This window comes from Berghia stephanieae, chromosome 14, assembly GCF_034508935.2.
Source record: "Berghia stephanieae isolate SIO BIC M18660-M18661 chromosome 14, UCSD_Bste_1.3, whole genome shotgun sequence".
Taxonomy (NCBI): domain Eukaryota; kingdom Metazoa; phylum Mollusca; class Gastropoda; order Nudibranchia; family Aeolidiidae; genus Berghia; species Berghia stephanieae.
In genome coordinates, this window is record NC_088373.1 from 29,542,367 (window position 1) to 29,567,366 (window position 25,000).

At 34.7% G+C, this 25,000-nt stretch overlaps 1 protein-coding gene across 1 annotated transcript in view; it reads right to left on the reverse strand.

Moving 5' to 3' along the window:
- Positions 1-25,000, reverse strand: part of LOC144959565 (uncharacterized) — a 38,064-nt gene that overhangs the window by 7,561 nt on the left and 5,503 nt on the right. Inside the window, exons 3-11 of the mRNA XM_078892183.1 lie at positions 21,909-22,229; positions 19,152-19,279; positions 16,770-16,998; positions 15,657-15,878; positions 13,473-13,553; positions 12,009-12,311; positions 10,386-10,682; positions 5,936-6,220; positions 1,837-2,070 (exon numbers count right to left, since the gene is read on the reverse strand). Coding sequence (XP_078748309.1) covers positions 1,837-2,070; positions 5,936-6,220; positions 10,386-10,682; positions 12,009-12,311; positions 13,473-13,553; positions 15,657-15,878; positions 16,770-16,998; positions 19,152-19,279; positions 21,909-22,229 — 2,100 coding nt within the window. The remainder of the gene's footprint in view (positions 1-1,836; positions 2,071-5,935; positions 6,221-10,385; positions 10,683-12,008; positions 12,312-13,472; positions 13,554-15,656; positions 15,879-16,769; positions 16,999-19,151; positions 19,280-21,908; positions 22,230-25,000) is intronic.

Sequence of the window (25,000 nt, forward strand, 5' to 3'; positions counted from 1 at the left end):
GAAAGTGTTATATCTATTTTTGTTTATTACAAATTGCTTAATGAACCAAAATAAATATAGATAACAGTTTCGAAAAAGAAGAAACAAACAAAAAAACACCCCCAAAAGAAAACGAAAAGGAAACAATATCGGGACAAGTAAATTCCACGATTACTGTCCATGAACGTTTATAGTCGGGTTAATACAGTTCAGTGAGCATTACTCATAAAAGCGGATGTCAAAAAACAATAACAAAGACCTGAGTGACGTCATCTTCGAACTATCTATAGATAGTATGCAGATGACGTCACTCAGGCCTTTGTTATTGTTTTTGCCATCCGCGTTTGTGAGTTGTTCTCACTAAACTGTATTAACCAGACTATAAAAGTTCATGGTTACACAGAGTTTGTGTGTTGGTCCGTTATACTTCCGGATGGCAATGTTGTGAACTCCTTGGCCAAGCGCATCCTATCTATATGGCCTGACTTTTGTGACACGACGCGACACCGTATCACTGAGCCACCGATCGACACCCTTAGATTTTCGGTCCGTGTTTATGACCAGAACTCATTTATGCGGCTATGTGGTTTAGGTGGTATAGTGGTATGACACTCGCTTTCGAATCGGAAGGTCCTGGATTCGAGCCTCGCTCGGAGCATAGTTGAGTCCTTGGCAAAGGCTCTTTATTCACATTCTCTCACCGTACTCAGGATAAATTGAGTACCTGGTTGTTGACAGCGTTGTCTCTGTCAGAAAAAAACAAGGATAAGTATATCGCCTAAGAGGCGTCATGTCTCGTTCTCATGTTACGTCTTCCTGTTGGACAGGGACCCTTTGTAAAGCGTTTTAAGCACGTTCAGTGGATATTGCGCTATATAAAAGCTCTTTTTTCAAGTTAATTTTTGTTACTATCCGCTGGGGCAGGATAATGAGTGAGAAGATCTCATTCAGTATTCAGACTGCAGTGTATTATCGGTGACTAAAATGAAAATATACAGAGGTACAACTTAGTGGGGTTCCTTCCGTATGTGGGTGCTACAATTTCAAGTCGGTAAACAAAGGACTAAAGAATTGATAGTATGTGTATAAATAAAAGACACACCATATCTGACCAACTATTATCTATCGTATAAATAAACAAAAAGTTTATAGATAGTATGCGCTTGGCTAAGGAGTTCATAACATTGCCATCCGGATATCATCCATATTCTGCTATTAAAACCCTATCGCCACTTCAGAAGTGTAGAATCTCTATATATTGCTGTCTCGGGTATCATTATGTGAACAGAACTTCAAAACCATACGACCCACGGGGCCGGAGTTTTTCTCGATGTCTATAGCGCTAAATATATATAGAACAAAGATGACGTCACTCTGGTCTTTCTTATTGTGTTTGGCCATCCGCGTTTATGGGTAATTCTCACATAACTGTATTAACCAGACTATAATAAACGTTCAAGGTTACACATATGTTTGTGTGTAGGTCCGTTATACTTCCGGATAGCAATGTTGTGAGCTTCTTATCCAGATGCATTCTATCTATAGCACTTTTGTTGGATGCTAGTCAATCGCAAAGTACTTTCTGCCAGATTTAAAAGACCAAGTTATCCAATCGCTACGAGATGGACAGGCAGGGGGGAAAGAAAAAAATATTGACTGCCCCCGGAATTGGTTTCGTTCCTTTGCATGTGAAGTGAGTGCTTTGCCAACTGAGGCAATGAGACCCCCTGGGTGGGCAGAAAGGAAAATACAAATATTTTATTTCACCCCTGATCAATCTATGCCATTTGCGTGTGAAACGATTGCTCTACCAGCTACGCCATAGGGACTCCCATAATATTATTATCATGTGCTGACCTGTGTAATGAGGATACAGAAACCCTGGCTGGTAAACGCATCGCGTTGGCATCGAAGAACTTGGCCTTGGGGTGATAGGCGTTGGTGCTAGCGTTGGACTTGCGGTTGTATTTGCTTCTGTCCCAACTCTTGGGGTTGTATCAAGCGGTGGTGTGGTTGTATCAGGTGGTGGTACGGTTGTATCAAGTGGTGGTGTGTCTGCGCTTGTTGTGAATTTCACTGTCGTCGGTAAACCTGAATGTTACAGAAAAAATAGTTTTAAAATAAAATGATACATTGATAATTAATTAGTTATGATTCTACCCCTCTCCCTCAATAGTAACTAGTAATGATAGCATGTTTACAACAACAATATGTGACGTTAGATTGTAAATCGTTAAATTTCACTAAAAAGTGATTCTTTAAAAAGAAGTATTATTTAAGTATTTTAGAACGTGTCTTTTATTCAAAGGTGACGAAATTGGAATTGATTGAGAGGTAGAATAAATTATTTCTGATACTCTTGCTTTTTTGAATTCGAACTTTGTTCCCAACGCGTACTTGCAAGCTCGTGCAGCGGTTGGGAACACGTCAGGAATTTCAAAAAGCAAGAATGCAAGAAACGTATAATATTATTCCAGCCCTCTCATTGGAAAACCTCATCATTTCTTAGTAAATACGTAATCGGTGAATAATGCTTTGAATGCGTTGAAGAAAAAAGAAATATTCAAGGATTGCAGAATATTTGGCACATTTTATTGGTATGAAACTAGATGTAGAAGACTGATTGGCAATTATAAACAATCTTTTGTTGTTAATGAATACAAATCCAACGTTTTTAGTTTGGACCAAATTGTCATTCAAGCAGAAGGAGGAAGATACAAATTATGATGAATAGAAGTACTAATATCATAACATAATATGTTACAAAAGGAGGTGGAATAAACTTAATCTTTCATTTCTGTCTACCTACTTATTAAACTCTTGAGATTTTTATTGTGCATAACGCATACTCGCAAGCTTGTTGTGTTATTGAGCACGTTAAAAATAACTCGTTTAATAAATACAGAGATCAAAGAATCGTATATTATTATTATAGTAAGATTTTGATTAATGGCGCGTGATTTTCTCAGCTGTCCCTCTTTCAAAAATTGTAAAGCGTTGTGTCCATCTCCGAAACAATTTGTTTTAACTGAATTTATAATAGATTTTGGACCGTATTGATGCCTCTCAAACTTTAAAATCGCTGTTAAAAAATTCGAGAATTTACACTGTAATAAATTAATATAAACAAGTTACGCACCAAAAAGTAAGAGATGAATTCATCGTTTATCCAAAACAAATCTCGTGGTGATACGCTACTTCCGGCTAGTGATTATGAGTTGACGTCACACTAGTTTCCGAATAAAAGCAAAGCGCTTTAACTGTTATAAAGTTACAACTCATGTAGTTTGCATCCAATTTTGAATTATTTTTAATGCATTATATCTACATTATATCGCAATTAATGAAGTTTGGAATTAAATATCTAGCTTTAAATCATTTGAAATAGTGATTATTTACTCAAAATTGTCAATTTTACAATGAATGCTGTTTATATAACTTTTAAAAATCGTCTATGCATGAACGTTTCACACAGCATTGAGAGGTTTTGTAAAGAATATTTCTTTTTTATGAAAATCGTCGAAACCCGCCTCATCCCGCAGAAACCCTCCGAAACCCGACAAAACCCGACAATATCCAACAAAGTTATGGGAAGTAGGTAACAGTGGGGAGTGAACCTGTGACTCAGTGAAGTGTACACCAGTGGGGAGTGAACCTGAGACTATGGTTTTCGGCGGGTTTCGGCGGGTTTTGCAAAAAAAAAAAAAAAAAAAAAAAAAAAGCAATACCAGGTGGGTATTACTTTTTTACGAATCCCAATGAAGCCCGACGAATCCGGACAATATCGACAAAGTTATAGGAAGTAGGCAACTGTGGGGAGTGAACCTGGGAGTCTGGGAAATGGACACCGTTGGGGAGTGAACCTGGGACTATGGATTTCGGTGGGTTTCGTAAAAGAAAGAAACACCGTCTATTAAACACCTATAAGCTCTTACACGATACGATAAGAAACGGAATCTCTAACGGTTCCACTCTCGTAAAGCTGCTTAATGAAATAAACGTGTATCCATCGATCAGCCATTAAAAAGGGCGGCTATGGAATTGGAATTTCACAATTAACCCTAAGAATATCAGCTCTATCTTCTTTTTCTTCTTCTTCTTCTTCTTCTTCTTCTTCTTCTTCTTCTTCTTCTTCTTCTTCTTCTTCTTCTTCTTCTTCTTCTTCTTCTTCTTCTTCTTCTTCTTCTTCTTCTTTCTTCTTCTTCTTCTTCTTCTTCTTTCTTCTTCTTCTTCTTCTTCTTCTTCTTCTTCTTCTTCTTCTTCTTCTTCTTTCTTCTTTCTTCTTCTTCTTCTTCTTCTTCTTCTTCTTCTTCTTCTTCTTCTTCTTCTTCTTCTTCTTCTTCTTCTTCTTCTTCTTCTTCTTCTTCTTCTTCTTCTTCTTCTTCTTCTTCTTCTTCTTCTTCTTCTTCTTTCTTCTTCTTCTTCTTTTCTTCTTCTTCTTCTTCTTCTTTCTTCTTCTTCTCTTCTTCTTATTATTATTATTATTATTATTATTATTATTATATTATTATTATTATTATTATTATCATTATTATTATTATTTTATTATTATTATTATTATTATTATTATTATTATTATTATTATTATTATTATTATTATTATTATTATTATTATTATTATTATTATACTATTATTATTATTATTATTATTATTATTATTATTATTATTATTATTATTATTATTATTATTATTATTATTATTATTATTATTATTATTATTATTATTATTATTATTATTATTATTATTATTATTATTATTATTATTATTATTACTATTATTATTATTATTACTATTATTATTATTATTATTATTATTATTATTATTATTATTATTATTATTATTGAACACGTACATATTTTTTGGAAACACTGTATCATTAATTAATGAGTTTCCACTAGTCAACATTAAATTTATCTAATCCTCTTTGGCATAAATAGAAGCTATTTCTCAAAATAATGATGGAAGCGTGCAATGGTCTCTTTGTATTCATCAGTAATGTGTATTGCTAGTTATACAATGTAGATGTGTCTGATAGATGATTCATCAGTAATGTGTATTGATAGTTATACAATGTAGATGTGTCTGATAGATGATTCATCAGTAATGTGTATTGATAGTTATACAATGTAAATGTGTCTGATAGATGATTCATCAGTAATGTGTATTGATAGTTATACAATGTAGATCTGTCTGATAGATGATTCATCAGTAATGTGTATTGATAGTTATACAATGTAGATGTGTCTGATAGATGATTCATCAGTAATGTGTATTGATAGTTATACAATGTAGATGTGTCTGATAGATGATTCATCAGTAATGTGTATTGATAGTTATACAATGTAGATGCGTCTGATAGATGATTCATCAGTAATGTGTATTGATAGTTATACAACGCAGATGTGTCTGATAGATGATTCATCAGCAATGTGTATTGATAGTTCTACAATGTAGATGTGTCTGATAGATGATTCATCAGTAATGTGTATTGATAGTTATACAACGTAGATGTGTCTGATAGATGATTCATCAGCAATGTGTATTGATAGTTATACAATGTAGATGTGTCTGATAGATGATTCATCAGTAATGTGTATTGATAGTTATACAATGTAGATATGTCTGATAGATGATTCATCAGTAATGTGTATTGATAGTTATACAATGTAGATGTGTCTGATAGATGATTCATCAGTAATGTTTATTGATAGTTATACAATGTTGATGTGTCTGATAGATGATTCATCAGTAGTGTGTATTGATAGTTATACAATGAAGATGTGTCTGATAACTAAGGATTGCCATTCGTTCCTTCATATATATATAAGCGAAATCCTTTCCTATTTTCAATTACAACAAAGTTAAATCCGGCCCATAATCGCGTTCGGTTATCAGACCTGCTAATTTGTGCACCTGGGGTGGGTCACAAATGGGATTGAATAGAAAAAGACTTACATTCAACATTAATAACCAAACCCGAGGTGGTTGTCCCCATTACGTTCGTTGCCACACAATAAACGCTAACTGGACGACAATGTTCTACATCGAATGTGACCTCGACCGTGCCGGATGAAGAGCTATTCAAAAGGAGTTGGCCATCCGTTGATCTATCGAAAATCTTTACTTCCGGTTGTGGATTTCCGAAGGATTCACAGAGTAGATGCAATGACGTTCCTTGCAGAACGCTCCTTGGTTTGTTAGGTAAAGAATTGACCACGATCGTTTTTATGAATGGTTTATCTGAAATAGTAATGATTATAACAGTGATGATGCTGCTGCTGCTGATCATGATGATGATGATGATGATGATGATGATGATGATGATAATAATAATAATAATAATAAATATAGTAATAATAATAATAATAATAATAATAATAATAATAATAATAATAATAATAATAATAATAATAATAATAATAATAATAATAATGATAATATTAATAATAATGATAATAATAATAATAATAATAATAATAATAATAATAATAATAATAATAATAATAAATAAATAATAATAATAATAATAATAGTAATAATAATAATAATAATGATGATAATAATAATGATAATAATAATAATAATAATAATAATAATAATAATAATAATAATAATAATAATAATAATAATAATAATATAATAATAATAATAATAATAATAATAATAATAATATAATAATAATATAATAATAATAATAATAATAATAATAATAATAATATAATAATAATAATAATAATAATAATAATAAATAATAATAAATAATAATAATAATAATAATAATTAATAATAATAATAATAATAATAATAATAATGATAATATGTATAGCTTTAAGGTATTGTTCTTGACAGTTTTGGATATAGAACGAAATAAAGAACTTTATGTGTGTCTGTGTGTGTGTGTATGTGTGTTTGTGTGTGTGTGTGTGTGTTATCCATTTGAAGTCGCTTTAATGATGAACTTCAACATTTTGACTCAACACTCCAGTCAGTGTAATCTAATGAAAGACATGAAGTCTAGATTTGAATCACTTTATTCATTCATCTTTAAAAAAGGGACATATAGTGCAAACTAAAGCCTGATAGTTTTTAGTTTTAAATTTGATTCGCAGTATGTAAACCACTCAGACAAAATACTTTTTTGAGAGAGAAGGAGTCACATTAATTTAGAAGGACAATCTAGGTTTGCACACAAAGTGCTGCATGTACCACCGCATCACCTTTTCAGCAAAAATTGCTTCCATGGGACATAAAGATGTGAGACACAAATAATTATTAGGCGTTTTAAAAAAGTAAAACGTGCATAATATAATTTATATTTTTATTTCTCGACCCGCTGTCGGTGAACAAATGACCGGTTTATCTGAGATGTATTTGTCTCCACTAAATTGGTAAAAATAAATAAATAAAAACAAAATCCCTTTTATTCATTCCATTGGGGAATTTTTTTTCTCTAGGGTCTATTCCAAAGGAAGACTGGAATAATCCAGGCGTCAACCGCAGTGCAGCGCCACAAATTGAACTGGGGCCAGGTGACTTGCTCAAGGCCACACAGCGCAACGGCGGGTGTCTACCAAAAGAGCGGAGAGGCATACCATAAGAGCGGAAAAACACGTACCAAAAGAGCGGAGGGAGTGGGCACAGGTGCGGCGCCCGATATCAAAGAAATGTACAAGATTACTGTAAACCTTATTTTTATTTATTGTTATTTGTTTGCCTAGTGTGTGGAAAAATCCCCCTCTGCATTTTATGGGCTTGGGACCAACACACAACGATATCTTTTACCGCTGTGAGGCTGCATTAGGATTTTTATTTGAGCTGAGTGTAGGTTAAAAATTGGTAAAATCTTGCAAGGGAAACTATTTACAAGGGTCTGTTGATAAAACTCATTGCCTTCACAAACTCAAATCTGGATCTTTGGCCTGTTTTTTTCTCACTAACGAGCTGTGCAACTTTCTGGTCTTTGGGCTGTTTTTTCGATTCTGCTTTTGATCTCATCTTGATATATGTCGTGGCCTGGAATTTGATTAGGGCGTCAGTGAGCAAGAACACGTTCGGGTGGGGGGCATAGAACTCCTTGTTCAGCATCGAGTGGAAAGACTCTGCTGCGTTGTTCGTTCTTTTCTGGCCTTTGGGAACAGAGGCCCACAGTGGAGGTGGAAAAGGACTTGAAGGTAGTATGTATGTTTGTAGCAGATAATCGGAGTAGTGGATCAACTTGGTGTCGTCTGGTTGGCAACTCATGAGGTCCATGGCGAAACTGTCCTCAACCTCCGACGGATCCAAAGACGAAAGTCCAAAAGTGTAGGTCAGCCACTTGCCAACCTCATTTTTTGTCTGAAACTCATTTCCGAGTCCCAGCTGCTGGATTTTCCTGTGAAGAGCCTGTCCCAGATGGAAGTTGCACGCTTTTACAATGACGTCTGGAATCAACGTTTTAAGCGCGGTCATGGCTGCTTTCTCAAAGTCCATGGAAAACTGTCTACACTGGAGAGAAAGTGATCTCTCACGGCACAGGGATAGGATTGCTTTCCACATGTTTTTGTAGGTTTCTTGAGTTTTTGATGGTAGCAAGCAAAATACAAGTGGGCAGTAGATGCCATTACTCAGACAGTGGATGGAGTAGATCTGACTGAACTGGGGAGGACAAGACTTGAAAGTTCCGTCAACAAATAGCTCTTCCACATGTGCTGAACACAGCTCTTTCAAGTTGCTGTCTGTTGAGAAAATGATTATTCCGGTGCCATCATCATTATGCAGGACAAACTTTTCACCTTTTGATGTGGTTGGATGAAAGTCGTTGTTCAGTATTCTGTGGACGTCCTCTCGTGTTTTCGGCAGTTTTGGCAATTGTTTTCGTCTCTGCCTGTAGATAGATCTTCTTACGTTGATGATGTCTTTATGAACCAGGTTCGCCTCTTCCATTTGGAGAAGTTCTGATTTCATGATTTTTGCTGGTCTTTCTGACACATCAGCTTCGGCCCGACGTTTTACAGCAGCTCGAAGTATCGTCTTTTCTGTAGTTCTGTAGTCTCTGTCATGATTGTGATTTGTTACAGCTGTCAGCGTTGTGGTTACTTGTCCGTCTGTCTTTACTCTTGATTTGCAGCCTTTAACTGTGCATCGCCAGTACTTGTCCCCATGACTTGTAGAATAGTCCAACCGATAAGTGTAGTTATTTAGGACAACGCAGTCAGCTCCTTTTTGGGTCTTTGATATTTTTAACGTGTCCATACAGATGAGTTGAAGAAAGAATGGAAGCCCGAAATTATCTTATAATATAGAGTTTGGAAATCAAACTACACACACACACACACTAAATAACCTCGCGGTGTCTCTAACAATGATAGGCTATGTTATGCCTACAATAAGCACGGACAAGAATCCCGAAATTATCAAAATAAAAACACACACTAAATCAACTCACACGTTTCTTACTCGGTACATGTTTTTCAAGCACACGGACGAGAAACACACTAAACTCACACACTTATAAACTCACATGCTTCTAAATCACTACATATTTTTCAAGCACACTCCCCGACAATTAAGAAAGATCGTAAGTACTAAGCAATGATCCTGAAACAGCTACGAACTTTTCAAACCCCACTGGTTTTTTTAAAGAGTTTACAGTAACCCTCCGCTCTTTTGGTATGCTGGCAAAATTACTATCTCCGCTCTTTTGGTATTTTCCGATCGAACTCGAAGTCTTTCGGGTTGGAAGCAAAGACCGTACCGCTGAGTCACGCTGCCCTTAAAGATTTCAAATTACTCAAAAGTAAATATTCAAAACCCGTCTTGTTATGACTGCACAGGCAGTTGACTCAGTCATGTGACCTAATGCTGCAGTAGTCTGTAAAAAACACGCATTTATAATTTTGGCCAGAAAAATCGCCCTTCAAATGTCGATCGATTAAAAGACCCGTATCTTGTATAAAATCTCTCAAACCCGGGACATCGCGAAATCCCAGGTTTGAGAAATTTTGACAAAAATGTCAAAGATGAATGTCATTATAATATATCGATATTTGAAGGACGAGCTTTCTGGCCAAAATTTTTGAAATAATATTATAAATATCAATAAAATTACTAATATTATAAATCAAATTAATAACATGAATTTGAATGAAAGCTGAAATTTTATTACAAGAACAGATCAAACGAACGTTTTGGGTTTCCCCTTTATCAACAAAACAGGATGAATGAAACACTACATCATCTCTAGTGTTTCATTCATCCTGTTTTGTTGAAAAATGGGAAACCCGAAACGTTCATTTGATCTGTTCTTGTAATAAAATTGAAGCTTACATTCAATTCCATATTATTTATTTTTTTCAAGCAGCAACATTTACATAAATCAAATTACAACAACTATTTTAACATCCAATTCAAAAATCTAAAAACTTACACTGAACATTTAATGTGAACTCGGATCTTTTGTTATAACAACCAGTACGATGCGCTGCCTCACACACACATTTCTTGTTGTTCTTATCCCTGAGCACTTTTCCTTTAAGGGTACCTTTGCTTGCAGTAAAGCTAAATCTTTCACCATCATATGTCATTATAATCTGATTAACCGAAGGAAAGCCTCCAATCACTTGACACACAGTCTCGACAATGTCATCTTCATTCACTGTAACAATACTGCCATTATCAACACGCTGGTTATTTACAGTCATCACCGGATAAGCAGAAGGTGGTTCTGTAGATGAAATTCATTTTATAAAGATATTTTTTCATTTTATTCCTCCCATTTTTTTGGCCCGCTTTCTCTTCAAACTTCTCCCAGTTTAATCCTACTCCTCAGCATCATTTTCTTCCTCCTCCTCCTCCTCTCCCTCATCCTCTTCCTCCTCCTCCTCCTTTTTCTTCTTCTTCTTCTTCTTCTTCTTCTTCTTCTTCTTCTTCTTCTTCTTCTTCTTCTTCTTCTTCTTCTTCTTCTTCTTCTTCTTCTTCTTCTTCTTCTTCTTCTTCTTCTTCTTCTTCTTCTTCTTCTTCTTCTTCTTCTTCTTCTTCTTCTTCTTCTTCTTCTTCTTCTTCTTCTTCTTCGTCTTCGTCTTCGTCGTCGTCGTCGTCGTCTTCTTCTTCTTCTTCTTCTTGTTCATCCTCCTCCTCCCATCCTCCTCCTCCTCCTCCTCCTCCTCCTCCTCCTCCTCCTCCACCACCACCACCTCCTCCTCCTTCTTCTTTTTATTCTTCTTTGACTTCTTCTTCGTCTTCATGTCTTCCACCAATACCCTTGGCAGCACAACCTCAATCAGCAACACCAGCACCAGCAGAACGACCAACAACACCATGGTACCACCGACACCAGCACTAGGAGCACCAACAACACCACCGACACCAGCACCAGGAGCACCACCAACAACACCAGTAACATGCGAGCTGTAGCTCAGTTGGTAGAGCACTCCCTTTACACCAACTACTACTACTACTACTACTACTACTACTACTACTACTACTACTACTACTACTACTACTACTACTACTACTACTACTACTACTACTACTACTACTACTACTACTACTACTAGTACTACTACTACTACTACTACTACTACTACTACTACTACTACTACTACTACTACTACTACTACTAACTACTACTACTAAACACTACACTACTACTACCACTACTACTACTACTACTACTACTACTACTACTACTACTACTACTACTACTACTTCTACTACTGTGCGAAAACATTCTGCAATCGCTGAATATTTTTTTTTATTCTACGCGTTTAAAGCAATATTCAACGATTACGTATTTACTAAGAAATGATAGGGTTTTCCAATGAGAGAGGTGGAATAATACCAAACTATCAACATAGCTATATGAGCAAGGTCTACGAGTTTGTTTGATTTTTCACGTGTAAAACAATTGAATATAGATAAAAATATTTTATTTAAGTAAAGACTGTTATAATACTAAAGTTGTGCTTATGATTATGCTAAATGCCAGTAGATAGATTTAACTAATGCTGAGTGTGCATCGTGTAATTTAATATCTATTATAAAATCTCACCATAGACTGTAATAACCCCACGTCGCTCTGTAGTTAGATCCTTATAGATGGCATTTGTTGCCTGACATGTCGGTCTAAAAATAGCAATGGATGGGAAAACTCTGAACGAATATCTGTAAATACCAGGGATCTGGATTGGATCCAAAGGTTTGATGATGCTTTTCTCGTCATTTCCTACAGCTGTCATCATGGGCATGGGGTTCACAGTCTCCACCGGAACAAAACAATTCAAAAGGAACGATGTGTTCTCTTCACACCTATTGATGTATTCAGGCATAGTCATGTCTATCGTGCTTGGGCCGTCTGTGAATTGAAAACGTTTCCTCGTTACACACTTCCTTCTTACAGATAGTATGCGCTTGGCTAAGAAGCTCATAACATTGTCATCCGGAAGTATGATGGACCAACACACAAAACTATGTGTACCCATGAATGTTTATAGTCTGGATAATACAGTTTAATGAGAATTACTCATAAACGCGGATGGCAAAAAATGAATGACAAAGACCAGAGTGACGTCATCTTTATTCTATCTATACACTGGTATGGTCTCTTGGGGCGAAACAGACAGTAGCCTTTGTATACTCATAGCTTGACACAACGCTAAAAGTTACGTCATAACAAACATCGATGATCATCGAAAGATAATGAAAAGCGATGAGTTGACGTCATCAAAGTAAGTTTACAAATTAATGATCGTCTCGGTTAACACTTTCCTTACCAACCAAAGGAAAATCGTCACATTCGTTACGATCCAACCAGCACATTTATCATTCAGATTTCTTTTGTAAATAACACATATAATAACAAATATTTTATTATAGCTATTAAAACATGGAACTGTGTTATAGAGTTCATTTTGCTGATCATCACTATGCATAGAATGTATTTGTTTCTTTTCTGTTGGAGTGAGAAAAAACTATTTTGTGTTGGGTTGGTGTAAAATTCTGGGTATAATTCTGAAAATGGCTGGTGACGAAAGGGTTAAACTATTGAATAATACTTTCAGACTATCAGAAATCTGCCAAGATCAACGTGGAATGGAAGACATGAAGAACATTATAATGAGATGAAGGTGGATACGGATATGGGTAGGTCATGTCATGACAGAGGAGGAGAGGGGGGGGAGCATCATCAAAACTGCACTACAACTGGACACGATAAGAAATAGAATAGTAAGGCCCTGGGCAACTTGGAGGAGAACAGTGGAGGAAAAAATGAGAATCATTGAACAAAAGGTGTAAACTTAAATTATATTGGGATTTTCTGCTTTAATTATTATCATTGTAGTAAAGAGGTCAATACGTTTAAAAAAATAGTTTGAGTTAAATTGATGCTTAATAAGGGGGTAGAATATTTCCTACGTTTTTTTATTTTTTTTTACATGACTCATAATATTTTTAAATATAATTATGTATTAAAATCGGGCTATTCCCAAAATTAAAGAGTGACAATGATACTTACATGCAAACCGTGGCGAATAAGAGATAGTATTCCCGTTTTCAAGGGGAGACAATGCACGGCATGTATACGTTGGCGACTTGTCTGTTGTATATTAGAAAGAAATAAAAATAATGAGGATTTAAGAAAAATGCTAATATTAATATCAGTAATAATAATAATAATAATAATAATAATAATAATAATAATAATAATAATAATAATAATAATAATAATAACGATAATAATAATAATAATAATAATAATAATAATAATAATAATAATAATAATAATAATAATAATAATAATAATAATAATAATAATAACAATACTAATATTAATGATAATAATTTTAAAATTACCCTTTTCTACTCATCTCGTCATAGCTCAGATAGCAAAGGACGCACAGTGATAATTGAAACTTATATCAATCAAAACTAAAATAAATTCTGCACTTATAGCCTACTTAATAGCAAAAAAATACCATTTGATAAAATCTTACATCGCTTTGGAGTTATTCAATAGATTCAATAATAAATATTAAAAAACACTGTATGTGGCCTATAGTAAAAAAAACGATTTTGGATTGAGCTGGATCAGAAAAAATATTGAATTTAAAGTTAGAGCGCTGAAATGTATGACGTTTTAATGTTGGCTCACAAAGAATTTATATTCAAATTTCTTGATTTAACCAAAATATTGTCATTAATGTAATATTTTGGCTGTAAAGTCAGTTTTTATCTTCTAAATCATACCCATATAATACCGTTTTAAGACAAAGAGTTACACATCATAAAATGACTGTGTACTAATCCTTGCCACAATCATTCCCATATAATAGCGTTTTGAGACAAAGAGTTACACATCATAAAATTACTGTGTACTAATCCTTGCCACAATCATTCCCATATAATACCGTTTTGAGACAAAGAGTTACACATCATAAAATTACTGTGTACTAATCCTTGACACAATCATTCCCATATAATACTGTTTTGAGACAAAGAGTTACACATCATAAAATGACTGTGTATTAATCCTTGACACAATCATTCCCATATAATACTGTTTTGAGACAAAGAGTTACACATCATAAAATGACTGTGTACTAATCCTTGCCAAAATCATTCCCATATAATACTGTTTTGAGACAACGAGTTACACATCATAAAATTACTGTGTACTAATCATTGACACAATCATTCCCATATAATACTGTTTTGAGACAAAGAGTTACACATCATAAAATGACTGTGTACTAATCCTTGACACAATCATTCCCATATAATACCGTTTTGAGACAAAGAGTTACACATCATAAAATGACTGTGTACTAATCCTTGACACAATCATTCCCATATAATACTGTTTTGAGACAAAGAGTTACACATCATAAAATGACTGTGTACTAATCCTTGACACAATCATTCCCATATAATACTGTTTTGAGACAAAGAGTTACACATCATAAAATTACTGTGTACTAATCCTTGACACAATCATTCCCATATAATACTGTTTTGAGACAAAGAGTTACACATCATAAAATGACTGTGTACTAATCCTTGACACAATCATTCCCATATAATACTGTTTTGAGACAAAGAGTTACACATCAGAAAATGACTGTGTACTAATCCTTGACACAATCATTCCCATATAATACTGTTTTGAGACAAAGAGTTACACATCATAAAATGACTGTGTACTAATCCTTGACACAATCATTCCCATATAATACTGTTTTGAGACAAAGAGTTACACATCATAAAATTACTGTGTACTAATCCTTGACACAATCATTCCCATATAATACTGTTTTGAGACAAAGAGTTACACATCATAAAATGACTGTGTACTAATCCTTGCCACAATCATTCCCATATAATACCGTTTGAGACAAAGAGTTACACATCATAAAATGACTGTGTACTAATCCTTGCCACAATCATTCCCATATAATACCGTTTTGAGACAAAGAGTTACACATCATAAAATGACTGTGTACTAATCCTTGCACAATCATTCCCATATAATACTGTTTTGAGACAAAGAGTTACACATCATAAAATGACTGTGTACTAATCCTTGCCACAATCATTCCCATATAATACCGTTTTAAGACAAAGAGTTACACATCATAAAATGACTGTGTACTAATCCTTGCCACATAGAAAAGCTTTAGAATGAATTATAATATCTACTCACCAAACGGGTTATAGATGAGTTCCAATAATGATACGAATAACGCCCTCGGTGTTACTTCTTTTAAATCCGTCTCATTTCCATGAAACCACTGGACCGTACCTGGAGGGTTTCCCTGGCGCTCCAGCAAGCAGTCGCATGTCCTTGTAGTGTCTGTTTCTTTAATGTAAGTGATATCTGTTCCAGGCTCACCGGGACAGTTCATCAACATTACTCTTGGTACCTCTGTGAGGTCAGAGAGGTTGTGTTACATAAATAGAATGAATTGAGATTTGATATGGAGCAATATCTACTTAAGTGTGCGGCTATGTGGTCAAAAACGTTTTTATGTTCTTAAAGATGTTATAAAATATCGATAAATTACGAGTTATTAATTGTTAAATGTAGTTGATGACTTCATTTGAACTTTAGTGACCTCTGGTTGACCTTCAAGTGGTTGAATTGGAATTCCAATCGACCAAATGTTATTCAAAGATGTAAATCTTACCAACTGTGAAGAAAAATAAACTTTTACACGAATGTGAAACAAATCGAGCTTTTTTTTCACTAGGCGAGATATATATATATGACTCTATTATGTGCTAATCAAGCACCAAGAGGATAAGTAAGTTCCTTCAACTACTTCAGTTAGACATAGACTGATTGACCGTAGCGTTTGTAACCGGCGTAGCCTTCTTATACTTATAGCCTGACACTGATTAAACATTATGCCAAAAAAGTGAATAAAATCGTTTTGAGTTAATCCACCTGGAGGAATTAAGTCCCACCTCCTCTATAAAATAAAACAAATAAACTTATCCCATTTTCGTATTTTTGATTTGAAATTCTATTATTAGCATCAATTTAATTCCAACAAAATACATTTTGAGACTATGAGTTCCAAATAGCATGTTACCAAAGCAGTGACGCCAACTATTACTGGAATCACGTATTTTTAAACGTTAAAATAGTGACAATATAAAACAAATATGAAACTCTTCGAACAGTATGTTATATTTCCCTAGTTTACACTCCTTTTATGTGTGTCTTTTGGGAACGATTTTTTTTCCTGATAAATTATACATTTCTTATACTTGAGGTTGGCATCTCGGTCAATGGTGTTGTCAAATAACTTACCCAAAAACAAAGGAGAAAGAGGTACTCGTTTTTCTATACTATCATCCCATCCTAGAGCTTTTAAATACATGTTTGCAACAAAGACAAATTCATAAACTCCAGGACCAGTTAGATGACGAAGTGGCATAAACAAGCGACATTCGTAGTTGTAGTTAAGAGATCGGGGCGGGAAGTCGCCTTCTATCGTTGATTTATTCACAACAACATAGTCTGATGGCGCTAGTTGTGTCTGAGTGAGATAAACAGAAATATAATAAGGGAATCGTTATCAATAGCACAGAAAACAGAAGTCGTGGCGTCACACCTTCAACTCTTTCCTTGCCGATCATTTTCAATATTTTCCCAAAATGGCAGGCTTGCCTAGCAGAAAATTATATTTTTTAAACTCAAACAAGCTCTCTAGAAAACAACATTATGTTCTTATTGATCAAATAAAGATCATTCTTCAAAGTCTCTGATGTACAAAATTAATCTGATTAAGAAAATAAATATATTGTGTCGTAACAAATGTGTAATAAATAATAACGTGAAGTTGAATGTAAGGTTCAATTTAATTACAAAAACAGATCAAATGAACGTTTCGGGTTTCCCCTTTATCAACAAAACAGGATGATTGAAACACCACAGATGAATGAGATAATGTGGTAGTGGCGTAGTTCTACTAACCCGAAACGTTCATTTGATCTGTTTTTGTAATTAAATTGAAGCTTACATTCAACTTCACGTTATTATTTATGTCTTCCAGCTTCGAGCAGGAACATTTACACGTAACAAATGTGACGATTTTGCTGCAGGTGGTAATGAGAAGCTTACAAGAAGCAACCAAACGAGCTTGAGCTTTTATATAGCGCAATATCCCCATAACGTTTTTCAAAGCGCTTTACAAGGGGTCCCTGACCAACAACAACACATTACATGTAAAACGAGACATGATGCCTGCAAAGGCGATACCGGAGACAGCGCGGCGGTACCACATTTTTCCCGACAGAGACAATGCTGTTAACGGCCAGGCACTCAGTTTTCATCTGAATACGATGAGAGAATAAGGACTTAACTATGCGCTGAGCGAGGCTCTAACCCAAGACCTCTGAATTGGAAAGCGAATATAATACCATAATACCACATAGCCGCACCCTCTACTTTTCCGGTTCCAAAATCAATGGAGTTGTTTGTATGTAACCAGTCCTAATAATGAATGGTTTACATATTGAATCATAAATTGCGATTACTATTTTAGTGGCAAGATGAATAGGCAGATTCTTAGGATTAAGGAACGTAAAAGAGTGAGGAGGGATGATCTTTATTGATGACCATGGACACAATGACGTCATCACTCTGAAACCAGAGGCTCGATTACACAAGGTATGTATACAGTCCTCCGAAAAAGTGGTTTCACACTTCCAATGAGATTGGAACCCTGTTTTTTTTTGACATCGCAGCTTGTTCCCTGTTGGTCAGTTTTAAGCTAGGACAGATGACCTATCCCACATTATAAAAATGCTTGAAAATTCCCTTTGAATAGTCCTTCAGAGCCGTAAAGCCCATGGAGCCGGAGATTATTCCGGTTTCGATAGCGTGAAATCGACATTAACATTTTCATTCTATCCTTTGGATAGGACGCTAGTCTATCGCAAAGTACTTTCCGCCATGTCTGACAGGCCCCGTTACCCAATCACTGCTGGATGGACAGGGGAGTCAGAAAAAATCTCGACTGCATCCGGGATCGATCTCCATCACTTGCGTGTGAAGCGAGTGCTCTACCAACTGAGCTATCGGGACCCCCAAAGTAAACAAGAACAAAAACTTAATAACACCATTCTCTCATCTCTCATTAGTCTTTAGTGTTACTAGATGAAGGAGAAACCCGAAACGTCCACATAGTCTGGCTTCGAAATATATATATATATATATATATATATATATATATATATATATATATATATATATATATATAATAACTGTTAAATAAACCAATTGACTTTTAAACATCCTGTAAAGATGCATCAAATCGACATGTTAACAAATATGATTCGGAAGCATAATGTTGAAAGAGAAAGAGATGCTGAAATTATATGATTAGAAATGGAGAAAAATCTAAATTTAACAACAACAACAACAAAAAAGAAAAGAAATTAATCATTCATGATGACACACACTGTCATATTAACCATCATAACAATTTATCTTTAGCAATCAAAACCATATCTTAAAGAGTGCAGAAGGTACGAGGAGACAGCTGACCGGCAACGTTTCTCAAGAGTACAAACCAGGATGATGATGATGATGATGATGATGATGATGATGATGATGATGATGATGATGATGATGATGATGATGATGATTCTTTATTGAAAGCTATTGTATATGTATACATAAACTTACATCTTCACCTCTTATCCCGTACGAAAATTGACAGTCAAGCTCTGGGTAAACATCAGGAATTATACAAACCAGCGATATGCCATCACTCTGTAAATCATAATTCTCACATTCAGGTTCTGACAGGAATGCTGAAGCAGATTTCAATAGTTATAGAAATAAAATAATTTTAGTAGGTATTACAAAAAAATGGTTCAAGTTATAAAGATTATGTTTGAATGACAAAAAAAACCCCCCAAAAAACAACATTAATCACTTTGTAAAATATAAGGTAATAATGATAATGATAATGATTATGATGATAATAATAATAACATACTTACATATCCATGGCTTGGGCGTGTATGCATGTGGCCTATCATATGCCTCCACGACGACCTGTACTCTGCCTCCCTCATGTAACTCTTGAGTTTGTAGGGATATTACTCATTGACAGCCTCAAACTGGTCAGGAACGTCAACTTCTGACGACCACGAACTCTTTTTCCCACTATGTAGCCACCGAGCGTTAGGCTTTCAATGTGCCATCGTCGCCATCCATGGCAAAGAAAGCCCATTTGCCTTTTTCTGATGATTTTCACAATCTGTATGGGTTTTTCTATTTTAAGCAAAATTTATTTGTTTGTCGTTCCGAAAAATGATGTTTAGCAATCATCTGTACAACTGCATTTTGAAAACTTCTAGGCGATTTTGACATTCCTTGTCAAGAGTCAAGGTATCACTCGCGTAGAGGAGAGACGAGAGAACGAGAGAACGTAAGTTTTGGATCACCTTAAGTTTCCTGTTTGATTTAATATAGGTGAAGAAATGACTATTCTTAGATTTAGGAAGGTGTTTTTAGCGACCTTAATTTATTGTTTTATTTCTACAAAATCTGTAGCGTCGTTTGTGATGGTTGCACGAAGATATTTAATTTTTTAAACTTGTTTGATGGTTTCTCCTTTGCTGGTGAGGTGAAAAGATAGATCTGGATTTTGTTTGTTAACGACCATGCACTCGATTGTCTTGTCGTTCAGCAAAAGTCCCTTTGCTTCGCTACCAACCACAAATTTGTCAAGCATGATCTGGTGTGTAAGCCATAAGAACTGCATCGTCCGCATACCTCAGGTTGTTCAAATTCTCACCTCCCATACAAATGCCTGGTTCTTCTTCAATTTTACGGAAGATTATTTCAGTTTACATGTTGAAAAGGTCTGGCGATAAAACACATCCTTGTCTCACTCTTTTTTTTAATATAAAAAAATCGTAGGTCTCCTTGTCCAATTGTGCACATTCAGTTTGATTCCAGTACAAATGTCTCACAAGTTGGAGGCCATACCTTATGCTCTATTCCATTAGGGGTGAGTACTTCAAAAAGATTTTCTATGTTTAATCGAGCCAAATGCTTTTGAATAGTACACGAAGCAGAGGTACAGGTGTTTTTTATTTTTGTTTCTCAATAGACCTTTGTAGTATTGTTTTCATTGTGAAGATAGCATTCACAGTACCTCTGTATTTCACGAAGGCGAATTGTTCCCTACAAATTATCTCTAGTGAATCTTAATTCTCATTCCTTTCATTATGATAGGATTAGGAGGATCATTGTGATCTGGTTCATTATTCTGATCTTGTGGTGTTGATCACAATCTATTGCACCCACTATTTCGGGAGTGTGATAAAGACGGACTGTCTAGCTCATTTTTTCAAATAAAGATCATATTAACACATTGTGTCAGTATATCTATTCCTAAATCGCTCAGGACATCCTTAAGCTCAATTGTGACCCTTTGCCTCAAAACGGTATTAAGTCGGGATAGTTAAGATGTTGAAAATTGAATTTATAGCCAGAAATATCAGACTTGTGTTGAGTTTGTATGTTTTATTGAGGAGAATGGATACCATATTCTGTAGTGCTAATGTCAATAATATATACTTTTGACCAGTTTTAACATTAAATTCGACTTTTAAGCATTGGTTCGTTCCGACATAATACCGTTTTGAGATGATGGGTGACAATTAAAATGTTATTCTGGCAAACGGTATATCCTTTCTGCATTTCTTTGCAAAAGCAGCGTCTAATTCATCTCTCATGATAGTTGTACCACTTCCTTTCTCTGGAAAGTCTTCGGGGGGCGTGTCCCTGTCATGGTCTGCGTAAAGATGTTCAATAATATACTGTGCCCATCGATTAAAAATCGCAACCTCTCTCATGATTATGCTTTCATGTGCGTCTCTTCGGCAAATGACGTTTGTGATAGACTACTTCCTTCCAGTTACTTTTGCAATCGAGTCGGGAAAGAGCGTTATGTCGTCAGAGTATTTATTATGTTTTAGTTTCTTGCATTCTTCATCAATGAAGCGTTCTTTTGCTTCTCAGCACAACAACAAGAACAATAACAAATAATAAAAATAATAATAAAATAATAAAAAATAATAATAAAGAATAATAATAAAATGAATAAAAATAAATAATAGTAATAATAAACAAAGAATGTAATAAAAATAAAATAATAAAAAAAAAAGAAAAAAATAAAATAAAAGAAATAGATATGATAATAAATAAAAAAGATAATAATATAAAATAAAAGAAGATGATGATAGAAAAATAAAATAAAAAAAAAAAAGAAAAAAAGATAGAAGAAAAGAAGAAAATAAATAAAAAAAAAAAAGAAAATGAATAAAAAAGAAGAATGAAGAAGAAAGAAGAAAAGAAGAAGAGAGAAAAGAAGAAGAAGAAGAAGAAGAAGAAGAAGAAGAGAAGAAGAGATAGCAAACTACTCACAGTAAATATTCAAATCACAGTCACCAAGTTGTTTCGATCCAGAATGCCATGACCAAGTTGTCTGATCCCTCATTCTATCCAATTTTAGTATTCTAAGCGTCAATCTGTATTGGACGATCCCAAAAGGTTCCATAGTGCCAATGAATAAGTCTGATGCTGTGCATTGAAATGTCTCAAATGTACACTCTGAAGCTATTAGGTTCCTACCAGTGACTGATGTGTACATCCAGGAAATTCGTGGTGCATCTATTTCCTCTTTGTTTATATCCACCGTAATAGTAAGTGAAGATCCCTCCGTTACTGGCTTAGGGGAACATGGGCCTGGAATTGTGAAGAAGGAGATAAACGTTTTGAAAGAGGGGATAATGGTGACCACTTGGTGTCCACAATAATGCAAACAACATGACTTCTGTTTCACAAAAGTTGCATTTATACTTTAGTGTTTCACCAGTTAAATTTCATACGCTGGAAAACCATGTTTTAAAAAATGATCGTTTTACGACGACTCATATATGCAACGCCCAAATCGGGACTCGAACCCTGGACCTTTCTCTCGGAAGATGACATACAAAGCTGCATTTACACATTGTTGTGTGTTGTTTTAACAGACGTTAGTTGACCATCCTGTGGCAAACAAATCAACTGGGAGAAGTGTGGCTATGAATCTGGTCCAGTGGTATGATACTCGCCTTCGGATCGGTAGGTCCTGGGTTCAAGTCTCGTTGAGTCATCGAAAAAAGCTCTTTACTCACTTTCTCTTACCGTACTCCAGTTATAAATGAGTACCTGGCCGTTAACAGCGTTGTCTGTCCCAAAGAAATATTGATATCGACTGACTGGCGTCATGCCTCGTCCTACATGTTACGTGGTACGTTGGCTTTGTACTCCTTGTAAAGCGCTTTGAGAATGTCAAGTGGATATTGCGCTATACTAATGCTCGTGTTTCAAGGTAGTGGATCAATCAAACGTTACTAGCGTCCCATCCAAATGGGTAACAAGCAAATGCTATTTTCCGTTTCACGCTATAGAAACCGGGATAAACTCCCGCTCCATTGGCCTCATGGCACTAAAGGACTTCTACTTTTACTTTACTCACCTTCGGATCTGTCCGTAGTTAGTTTGAGTCCCGAATCCTTGTAAAAGGCTTTTTACTCACATTTTCACACCGTACTCAAGTGTAAAAATGGGGACATGTCCGGTATCAGCGTTGCCTTTGTCTAAAACATTGTAAAAGCACCTTGGGGGCATATTTTGTCTACATGTTTGTAATAGTGCTATTATTATTATTATTATTATTATTATTATTATTATTATTATTATTATTTATTATTATATTATTATTATTATTATTATTATTAATAATATATATATTATTAATAATAATAATAATAATAATAATAATAATAATAATAATAATAATAATAATAATAATAATAATAATAATAATAATAATGATAATAATATAATAATAATAATAATAATAATAAATGGCATTTATACAGCGCTTGGCCTCGTTGTCACAGGCTCTAAGCGCTTTACAGTGATATAAAACAAATCATATTACAGTAAGACAAGTTTGATAGAAAAGTGATACGAATTCAATTTAACAACAACACAATATTTATGATAGTATTGCAACATTATGCCATAAAGAGATAAAACTGTAAGCGAGATTTGAACGTTGTCAACGAATCCGAGCATCTCACGTGTGATGGGAGAGAGTTCCAACAATGGGGGCGAAAATTGAAAAGATTGTTCACCTATTTTACGCAATGGCTTAGGTTTGACAAGGATTGATTGGCATTGCTTGACCTCAGTTTCTATTGGGACATAATATATATTATGAAGGTCTTAAACATTGAGGGACTGTTGGTGCTCAAGGATTTGTAGACAACAGTACACATCTTATAAGCAACTCTTTTTTCCACGGGAAGCCAATGTAACTCACGGAGAAGGATAGTTGCTGACGGGTATTTTTTTCGTTATTGCGTACAATGAGTCTGGCTGCGTTATTTTGAACAACCTGAAGTGTGCTTATTTTGTCTTTAGCTAAATTCGCCCAAAGGTAGTGACAATAGTCCAATTTAGATAAAACAAGGTAATTAATTAAAAGTTCTACTATATGCTTCGGTATTAAATTACAAATTTTTCTTTTTTTTCATTTCTATGTATATAGATTGTATGGTGTTATTCACGTGGCTTGTCATGGAAAGATCTTTATCAATGATGACGCCAAGCTTTTTTGCTTTATTTGAAAATTCCCTTGTGCTATTTCCGAGAGTAATAGGTGCTTTATTTGCCTGTTTAATGATACTCGACCTTCCACACATTAGAATCTCAGTTTTAATATCATTTAATTTTAACTTATTATTTTAAGATTAAATCTCATTAAAACAGCTCATAATTTGTTGTATTAAGAACTGTAAATTACTAAGGGGTGCTGAATCATATATTTGCGTATCATCTGCATAAAAATGATAACTCAGTTTGAATCTGGATATCACACTAGAAAGGGGTTGCATATATACAGTAAAAAGGACAGGGCCAAGAACAGAGCCTGTGGCACTCCAAAGTTTAGTAAAACTTGTTCTGACTGAACACCATTCACTACGACAGTCTGCCATCGATCATGTAAATCTGATGTAAACCATTTAATGGCAATTCCTTTTATCCGAACTATTTTCTAGTCTTCTTAACAAAATGGCATGGCAATGGTGTCAAAAGCAGCTGAAATATCTAAAAGGCATAATACATTGATATTGTTTGCATCAGCATTACATAACAAGTCATTAAAGATTTTAAGAAGCCCCGTTTCAGTACTGTGTTGATGTTTGTTTGCTGACTGAATGGGTTGTTCCAAACTGTTGTTCTTAAGTTTTGACGAAAAAGGTTAATTTGACACAGGACGATAATTGTTTAATATATTGTGGTCCAATGATGTTTTTTTTCAGAAGTGGTTTGACAAGGGCACTTTTAAAGCACGATGGAACTTCGCCAGTCAGTATGGATGTATTGATTTATTATCTTAAGTTTTGCACACAAAAAGGCGATAGTTGAACATCTCGTTATATAAATTTATACCCTGTAATAAC